General features: G+C 38.4%; 1 protein-coding gene across 5 annotated transcripts in view; it reads right to left on the bottom strand.

Moving 5' to 3' along the window:
- Positions 1-4,540: 4,540 nt before the first annotated feature.
- The window catches only part of RAB27A (RAB27A, member RAS oncogene family), an 86,832-nt gene continuing 80,866 nt past the window's right edge, over positions 4,541-10,506 (bottom strand). For all 5 annotated transcript variants that reach the window (XM_032297397.1, XM_032297399.1, XM_032297401.1 and 2 more), the window contains one exon: positions 4,541-6,950. In XM_032297397.1, coding sequence (XP_032153288.1) covers positions 6,752-6,950 — 199 coding nt within the window. In that variant the 3' untranslated portion in view covers positions 4,541-6,751. The remainder of the gene's footprint in view (positions 6,951-10,506) is intronic.

Here is a 10,506-nt window from a genome sequence, read left to right as displayed (position 1 = left end):
CTGCACTTCTCACTCCAAAACCGTTTTTCAAAATGCTTTCTCTTATGTTTTATAGTATCATTTTTTTGCATCTCAATTTTCAACTCATCTGGGATTTAAGCATAAATGACATAGGACTCCAGTGTTTATATTTCCCTCAGTGCTATTGGTGGATAAAGCATCCTTTCCCCCCCCACTCACTCAAAATGTCACTTACCTATGGCTCCATTTCTGGACTCTGTTACATTGTTTTGTTTGTTAATGTACCTGTCCCCAAATATCTAAATTATTGTAATTTTTTAAATAACTGGGTTTACCTCCTCTCCGTTTGTATTAGTTTTCATGTTGCTGATAAAGACATACCTGAGACTGGGTAATTTATACAGGAAAGAAGTTTAATAGACTCACAGTTCCACATGGCTGGGGAAGCCTCACAATCATGGCAGAAGGCAAGGAGGAGCAAGTCATGTCTTACATGGATGGCAGCAGGCAAAAGGAATGAAAGTCAAATGAAAGTGGAAACCCCTTTAAAACAATCAGATCTCTGGCCGGGCGCGGTGGCTCAAGCCTATAATCCCAGCACTTTGGGAGGCCGAGGCGGGTGGATCACGAGGTCAAGAGATCGAGACCATCCTGGTCAACATGGTGAAACCCCGTCTCTACTAAAAATACAAAAAACATTAGCTGGGCATGGTGGCGCGTGCCTGTAATCCCAGCTACTCAGGAGGTTGAGGCAGGAGAATTGCCTGAACCCAGGAGGCAGAGGTTGCGGTGAGCTGAGATTGGGCCATTGCACTCCAGCCTGGGTAGCAAGAGTGAAACTCCGTCTCAAAAAAAAAAAAACAATCAGATCTCATAAGACTTATGCACTATCACAAGAACAATGTAGGGAAAACTGGCATATGATTTAATTATATCCCAGCAGGTCCCTACCACAACATGTAGGAATTATGGGAGTTATAATTCTAGATGAGATTTGGGTGGGGACACAGCCAAACCATATCATTCCTCCTTCCTTGTCCTTCTTATTCATTATTTATCTGGCTATTCTTCAACATTTACCTCTTCATTTTAATCTAGAATCAGTTTTTATAGTTATAACCTTCAAATACACACAATTTTCCTTTTTTATTGGATAATTTTTCTTATCTAGTCATTCAACCAGTAATTCCAGAGTAATGTTAAATAACAAAGGCACATACCAGAAATTTTCGTAATAAACATCTGTCCAAAACTTTATTGTCAACCAAGAGATTGAAAATCATTTTACTTTTCTTTATTCTTCTCTCCTATCCTCAACAATTGTGGAAGAGCCTCACCAGTCTTTGCAACCTTTACACAATTCCTTCCTAACTCTGTTTGTTCCTTCTACTTCACAAAGAAATGTTATACCCTTTCCACCTACATGAACACCCAAGTTTGCCTGTTAACCTTTGATGTCAGAGGCCACATCCTTTATGTGTTCTTAATTCCATACCTTAAGGCTTCATCTGACACTTTGTTCTCTTCAGCGTATGAACATACGTGGTGCTTCACTTTAGACTGAGTGGGTGTGTAGCCAGTCTTAGAAACTATTCTTTTATTTCCACCTATTTTAATGGAATACAAGATTGAACTGAAATGTTGGAAATACGATTTCATTTATTCTGCTTGGGGCTTATGATTCCTAAAACTGAGAGTATATGTCTTGTATCATTACTGGAAAATTTTCAGCTGTTATCTTTTCATATAGTGCCTCTTCCTTCATTTAATTTTCTAGAATTTTTACTAAATATAAGTTAGAGGTTTTTTTTCTTCCCTCGATGTCTTTTAACCCCTCCAGGACTTTCTCCTTATCTCTATCTGCAGAATTATGGGTAATTTCCTCTGACCTGCCTTCTAGAATTTTCTCTTCAACTCTACCAAACCTGTCATTTAACCTCTAACCATTAAGTTTTGAATATCAGTGGCTATATTTTTCATTGTTGAAAGTTTTTTTTGTTTGTTTTTTTTAATTCAAACCAGTCTGGTATCTTTAATATTGTCTTCTTTTCTGGATTTTTCAGTTCCTTTAATGTTTGTGATTACTTTAAACATTTTAACTTTATGGACTCTGTCTGAGAAGCATATTATTTGAGGTTCTTAAATGCCAAATCCTGCTGTTTGTTTGGTCTGCTGACCCTTGCTAATGATTGAAGGGTGAAGAAGAAATAGTTTGTAATTTTTCATTGTAATGTCATCTGTAGTTGGGTGTTTTCTGGTCTATGCAAAAATGTTCCATCTGCAAACATTTTTGCTTTGCTTCTACCAAGTAATCCATAACTAATCTCTTCTTTAAAATGTTAATTTTTGTTAATTTTTTGATTTAACATACCCAGAAAACTGAGGTAGTACACACTGGAATCTCAAACTTGTGTTCAAGCAGACCTGTGGTTATAAATTTTCACAAGACATTAAAAACATAGAACAGGTCCTAGATTTCTGTGTGTTTGGGGACAGAGGGCTTCAGTTTCAGCACCCTATTCTCAACAGACCCAAGGTTTTCTCTACTAACGCTTTGTGGCTATTATAACAAAGCATCCTGATTACTGATACTGGCAAAACCAAACCAAAAGCAAACCACATTCAGCATCAGGTTGTTTTAAGTTCCCTCTCTTGTCTGTTTTTAAGGGGAAGGAGTTGGTCTTAGGGTATGGCCCATATTTTTTTGAGAAATCAGCAGTACATTTTAAAGAATATGTTAATCATATTTTATCCAGCATTATCTAAGTAGTGTATAATGGAAGAACTTATTAGTTAAATACCTACATTGCCAAAGACAGAAGACCTGGAAACCACCGTAGAGATTTCTAGTTCATAAAAACACCAAGTGAAACATTTCTTAAATAGATTATTGGCCATCTTACATCAACTTCAAAAGATCAGAATGTATTTCTCAGATTTCATTTTTTTTTTTTTTGAGATGGAGTCTTGCTTCATCACCCATGTTGGAGTGCAGTGGCATGATCTTGGCTCAGTGCAACCTCTGCCTCCTGGGTTCAAGAGATTCTCCTGCCTCAGCCTCCTGAGTAGCTGGGATTACAGGCATGCTCCATCACACCCGGCTAATTTTTATTTTTAGTGGAGATGGGGTTTCACTGTGTTGGCCAGGTTGGTCTCGAAATCCTGACCTCAGGTAATCCACCTGCCTCAGCCTCCCAAAGTGCTGGGATTACAGGCATGAGCCACTGTACTTGGCCTAGATTTCTTACTTTCTTATAATGAATTTGTATGTACTTATATGTGAACAATTTTAGACATTTTTAACACTGTTTTTATTTTCAAATTGTATTCTTCTGTCTGAACATTAACAGTAAGCCCTTTTTGAAAACTCTTTCACTTGACCCACTTGCCTCTTTAAGTCCATTACTCAGTCAATCAAAAAAACATTTGCATACCTATTGTGTACCAGGTCCTTTTCTGAGTGGTGGTGACAGTTTTGAAGAAAACTACCTAAATCCTTGTCCTTATTTGTGGAGCTTATATCTTAGTGGATATAGACAAATATATAAATATGTCAAATGAATCACTTGTCAGCCTCTTGGCTAAGAATAAATGTAAATACAGCAAGTGGTGAAATATGAAGAAATATGAGTGATATGAAGAAATGCAAAGCAGAACAACAGGTCATAAAGGAGTGACAATCTGGTTGGGGCCATGAAGGGAAGTGACTGCTCTTTTAAATAAGGTAGTTAGTAAAGTCCTTTGGACAAGATGGCATTTGAATAGTCTTAAAGGATAGGAGAGGTATACATTCCAGACGGAACTGCAAAGGCAAGAGCTCTGAGGCAGGAACATGCTTGACTGCTCCAAGGAGGCCAGTGTGCCTAAGAAGAACAAGTGAGGTGGACAATGGTAAGAAATAAGTTCGGGGGGCCGGATGCAGGGGCTCACGCCTGTAATCCCAGCACTATGGGAGGCCAGGGTGGGTGGATCACAAGCTCAGGAGTTCAAGACCAGCCTGGCCGACATCGTGAAACCCCATCTTTACTAAAAATACAAAAAATTAACCACACATGGTGATGCACACCTATAATCCCAGCTACTTAGGAGGCTAAGGAAAAAGAATTGCTTGAACCCGGGAGGCGAAGGTTGCAGTGAGCTGAGATTGTGCCACTGCACTCCAGCCTAGGGGACAGAGCAAGACTCTGCCTCAGAAAAAAAAAAAAAGAAAGAAAAAAAAAAAAGAAAGAAAGAAGAAGTTCAGAGAAGCCATCTCTCCACGTATTCTCTCCTCAACCAAACCATGACTATACCCTCCCCAGTGTCCCTTGCATTGTCTCTCAGCCCTGCCTGATCTTAGTTCAGGCCTTAACCATCCTTGTTTTGTTTATCTGAGATTGTCTACTACGACACTTCCCAAAGAGATGTGCTCAATACATGTCTGATGGCATTTTTAGTTACTTTTCTAGAATATGTTGTCCTGGCTCACCCCTCAGTGAGCACCTAATGGAACATGTATCCCTGAATTTCATTTTCTGTAGCACTACAACCTCTGGTATGAAACTTTATGATGAGAAATAAAGTTACATTCACACACAAATTTGACAGACTAGACCACTTTTTTATTATAGCTTAATTGGCACATGGTTCACTGAAGGTACGCTTCACTTGTACATAGGCTTGTAAGTAGAAAAATACATCGATGCACAAAAAATACAGTACTTCAATACCAAACTTAAATGATTTCCAAAAAGAATATAGGTTATTTCAATAATTAAAGCTGGCTCTTGAGTGTGTACTATATCATGTATACACTTAATTGTATGATATGTTTAAGGCCAATGGAATCTACAGCTAACTACACATTTGGTTCTTAAAAACTAAAACATGCGAACATCCTTATTTTTATGTTTAAAGACATTTAATGTGTTATTCTAACACAAATACACCATACAAAATATGCCCTGATATATAGCTGTAAGATTATGTTGTACTCCACTGAAGTCTTACGGCAACTATAGAAGGCACTACTGTGTGATTATGACCCTGTTCTTGAAATATCTAAATCTTTTCCTCACTAGCATATACAATTCAAATGCACAGGTCTCAGGGACTTCTTTGGAATTTAAAAGAAGCCTTCGTTTCAAGGATAGAAATATGTAAAATTGTACTCACCATGGCTAACTTTGCTATGGAAGTAGTGGAAGGACAGTGGCAAAAAACACAAAAGGTTTTTTCATTATACTTGTAATTTTCCTCATTTAAAAATAAAATTAGGGGATACAAGTGCAGTTTAGATACATGAATATATTGTGTAGTGGTCAAGTCTGGGCTTCTAATGTAACCATCACCCAAATATACTTGTATTTTTCTAATTACAGTTCTGCCAAATATTTGCCACCACAAAATACATTTATTTTTATTCTTTATTTAAATTATAATGAGTGATATTTCTTCCTAAATAGCCATTAAGATCTCTGGAAATTTTCATCTACTTTATTCAAACCACTTTAATAAATAAGACTTTTCACCTAAATGAAATACCTTTGAATTTTATAAAGACTTCCATGAAACATATATTAAAACCACCTTTAATTTGGTATGAAGACACTTTGGCAACGTAGCAGAATACATGATCTTGGCAAGACCCAGCTAGTACAGTAAATGCTCATGAGCTCAATGAAAATTATAGGCTACAGAATACTTCATTTTTCTTTTATTGAACTACAGTACAAATATAACTGCTTCAATATGTACATCTATCTTCCACCAAATAGCAAACAGGCATTTTATGTAATTGAAAACTAATTCCTTCAATTCCAACAATGGAAAAGCAAAACAAGTTGCAAATATCAACAATACAGAGCCTGCTGGTAAAGACAGAGATGAGTAATTTACAAGCTAATTAAGCTGCAGCCACAGAATGCCGGATCAAAATTATAAATATGAAGAAAAAGAAACTAAATATTTACTCATCACAAATAACTCAGCATAAGCACCAGCTATGTTCAGATGTAGCCAGCACATAGGCCAAGTATAAATGTGGAATCACAGTGCATTAAAGCCATAAAATCTAGTTCCCTGAACCTTCAATCAATCCTTCACAGCAACGGGAATATAGCGGGAGCCAGAAGTCCCACTTCAGTTGCTCATATTACATTAAGCAACCCTGTCACACCCCAATCCCTTTGCCACCAACAAAAAAGTCACCATGAGTGTACAACTGGTCAATGCAGTTTATCCAAGGTCTATAGATACGGCCATAATTTGTCCTGTTCATGTTAAATAGAATGCCTACATAAAATTAATACTCAAAGACATTGGGCTGATGTGCATGTGTATTCTTATTTACATGCAACTGGCTTTAATGGCATTTTAGAAGGTCAACTATGGTATGAGTCTTTAAATCTTGATCCAAGACTGTGGCCATTTTACAATTGCATGTAAGATCTTAAATGTAAGACTCTGGCCTACTTACATTAAAGCCGGTGACAGTACCCTCATTCATACACTCTTCTGTGACTGCAAAATTCTAAATCCTTTAATGATTTACTATAACAGGCTAAGGTTTTATAAGGCACTTTTGGCTCTGAAATATTTCTCCTAACTCTCAGGCTGAATCTTAAAGAAATATTTACAAAGCTGCAACAAATTAATTCTAAAACCAGACGCTTTACTGGTAGGTCTAATGGGGATGGCAAGAAGCAGTTTGTACACAATGCCCATTAATCTCTCTCTGTGCCATCTATCAATCATAGAGAAGGATCCCAGGCATGGGCCACCTGAACTGCTATGCCACTTACTCGACTTCTCAACAGCCACATCCCCCTTTTTCCTTTTCTTCACTTAACTGATCCGCAGAGGCATGACCATTTGATCGCACCACTCCTTCAGGAATCCAGGACTTGTCCACACACCGTTCCATTCGCTTCATTATCAGGTCCAGAAGCATCTCAATCGCTTGGCTTATGTTTGTCCCATTGGCAGCACTAGTTTCAAAGTAGGGGATTCTGGAAGACAGAGGCAACGAAGGTAACAACATGTGAAGGGAAAGGACAGTGACCTTTGCTCTTGATAATTCAAATTAGAGGATGTAATAAAAATCCACAAGATGATAAACATTTTACCACCCCAGAGTACATTAAAAAGTGAAAAAACAATAAAATAAAATACACTGCATTCCTGGTAGATAGGCAAAACTGGAAATTTTAGACCCTTCAAAATATCAATTTTCAGAAGGCTCATGCCTCCCAGTACTCTGGTAGGCTAAGGTGGGCAGATCACCTGAGGTCAGGAGTTTGAGGCCAGCCTGGCCAACATGGGGAAACCCCATCTCCACAAAAAATACAAAAATTAGCCAGGAGTGGTGGCATATATCTGTAATCCCTGCTACTCGGGAGGCTGAGGCTCAAGAATCACTTGAACCCAGGAGGCGAAAGTTGCAGGGAGCCAAGACTGCACCCCAGCCTCGGCAACAGAGTGAGACTGTCTCAAAAACAAAAATCAATTTTCATTTTTTTAAAGGATTATATCTATGCAACATATATTTTAGTAATATATATTGATTTACTATAAAAAGACTTTTTAAAGATATAAAAAGGTTTAATTTAGAGAACTAAATCTCTTTTCATTTAGGTTTTGGAGGGTTTTTTGTTTGTTTTGAGAACAGTCTCTGTCACCCAGGCTGGAGTGCAATGGTATGATCTCAGGTCCCAGGTGACCTCCCAGGCATCTAACCTGCCACCTCAGCTTCCTGAGTAGCTGAGACCACAGGTGCACATCACCACACCCAGCTAATTACTGTATTTTTTTGTAGAGATGGGGTTTTACCTTGTTTCCAAGGCTGGTTTCAAACCCCTGAGCTCAAGCTACATGCCTGCCTTGGCCTCCAAAGTGCTAGAAATTCAGGTGTGAGCCACTGCCTCTGGCCTAGTTTTAAGAACTTAAAATTTGATGTTGGAAACTGGCTAGCCATGTGCAGAAAGCAGAAACTGGACCCCTTCCTGACACCTTACACTAAAATTAACTCCAGATGGATTAAAAACTTAAACATAAGATCTAACACCATAAAAACCCTAGAAGAAAACCTAGGCAAAACCATTCAGGACATAGGCATAGGCAAGGGCTGCATGACAAAAACACCAAAACCATCGGCAACAAAAGCCAAAATAGACAAGTGAGCTCTAATCAAACTCCAGAGCTTCTGTACAGCAAAAGAAACTATCATTAGAGTGAACAAGCAACCAACAGAATGGGTACAAATTTTTGCAATCTACCCATCTGACGAAGGGCTAATATACAGAATCTACAAAGAACTAAAACAGATTCACAAGGAAAAAAACAAACTCATTCAAAACTGGGCAAAAAGGACATGAACAGACACTTTTCAAAAGAAGACAGATATGAGGCCAAAAAACATAAGAAAAAATGCTCATCATCACTGGTCATTAGAGAAATAAAAATCAAAACCACATTGAGATCCCATCTCAAGCCAGTTAGAATGGCAATCATCAAAAAATCTAGAGACAACAGATGCTGGAGAGGATGTGGAGAAATAGGAATGCTTTTACACTGTTGGTGGGAGTGTAAATTAGTTCAACCATTGTGGAAGACAGTGTGGAGATTCCTCAAGGACCTAGAAACAGAAATTCCATTTGACCCAGCAATCCCATTACTGGGTATATATCCAAAGGATTATAAATGGTTCTATTATAAAGACACATGCACACGCATGTTCATCACGGCACTGTTTACAATAGCAAAGACCTGGAACCAACCCAAACACCCATCGATGATAGACTGGACAAAGCAAATGTGGCACATATACACCATGGAACACTATGCAGCCATGAAAAATGATGAGTTTGTGTCCTTTGTAGGGACATGGATGAATCTGGAAACCATCATTCTCAGCAAACTGACACAAGAACAGAAAATCCAATACCGTATGTTCTCACTCATAGGCGAGTGTTGAACAATAAGAACACATGGACACAGGGAAGGGAGCATCACACACTGGGGTCTTTTGGTGGGGTTAGGGGAGGGACAGTGGGGGTGGGCAGGTTGGGGAGGGATAACATGGGGAGAAATGCCAGCTGTGGGTGACAGGGGGATGAAGGCAGCAAACCACCTTGCCATGTATGTACCTATGCAATAATTCTGTGTGATCTGCACATGTACCCCAGAACCTAAAGTACAATTAAAAAAAAAAAATTGATGTCGGTATCAAAGCTGTTTAAATTCCTCTACGTAAAAACTAAAACTTGAAAACTTTTAGAAGAAAATGTAAGATACTATATTTTTGACATTGGGATGAAAAAGGACTTCCTAATATAGCTACAAACCTCAAACCACAGAGAATAAGTTTGATAATCTTGACAATATTAAAATTTAAAACTTTGGTGCCACAGCATATATCATAAGCAAAGTTAAAGATGAGATACAGGCCAAAATACATGGTGTTTGATGTAAGTTGCAAATAGGTTAGCATCCAAAAAAAAATTCCTCAAATCAATTAAAGTAATAAACAAGATAATACGAAAATAGAATAAGGATATGCACAGAAAATTCTCAGAAAGAAATTACATTTATGAAAAAATGTTCAACCTCACCCAAAATAAGGGAAATGCAAATTAAAATAATGGTGTATTAACTCACACCCATCAGATTGGCAAAAATATTAAAATCTCCCGATATCAAGTATTGCCACAGAGAAGAAAAGAGGAACTTGTGTTTACTGCTTATGTAAGTATAAACTGTTACAACTACTTGGGAAAATAAAATAGTAATATCTCGGTGTAAAACTGAAACATGCATGCGCTATGACCCAGCAACAGCACTTCTGGGTATACATCTAAAGCAGAGCCAAGGCATGTTGATGGGCAGGAAGTGAGTTATAGGGATACCTGAGATATCACCACTCCTTCAGTCCTTAGGACAACTGAGGACATCTTAGGGCAGCCACAGTCCCTGAACCAGTCTCCTCTAACCTTGAGCAGCCTTATCTATTTATCCCAGTGAGCTGTACAAATATTATCATTTTCTGCAGGTGGCATGCTATGAAAAATATTGAGAAGCCCTGTCTTGGAGCAGCACTATCCAACAGAACTTCCCATGATGACAGGAACTTTCCATATCTATGCCATTCAGTATAAGAACTACTAGCCACATGTAGCTATTGAGCCCTTGAACTACGGCTAATGCAACCAAAAACCTGACTTTTTTTTTTTTTTTTTTTTTGAGACAGGGTCTCATTCTGTCACCCAGGCTGGAGTGCAGTGGTGCAATCTCAACCCAAAGCAAACTCTGTGTCCCAGGTGCTAGTGATTCTCGTGCCTAAGCCTCCCAAGTAGCTGGGACTACAGGCATGTGCCACCACTCCCAGCTAATTTTACTATGTTGGCCAGCCTGGTCACAAACTCCTGACCTGAAGTCATCTGTCTGCCTCACCTCTCAAAGTGCTAGGATAACAGGCATAAGCCAACACACCCAGCCAAAAAACCTGAACTTTTAATTTTAACTTAAATAGTTACATTTGACTGGTTGCTATCATAACTGGATAGTACA

This window comes from Sapajus apella, unplaced genomic scaffold (assembly GCF_009761245.1).
Source record: "Sapajus apella isolate SASKATOON/1434 unplaced genomic scaffold, GSC_monkey_1.0 scaffold37, whole genome shotgun sequence".
Classification (NCBI taxonomy): domain Eukaryota; kingdom Metazoa; phylum Chordata; class Mammalia; order Primates; family Cebidae; genus Sapajus; species Sapajus apella.
Note: the sequence above shows the minus strand (reverse complement) of the source record. Positions and strands in the feature narration are given on the sequence as shown.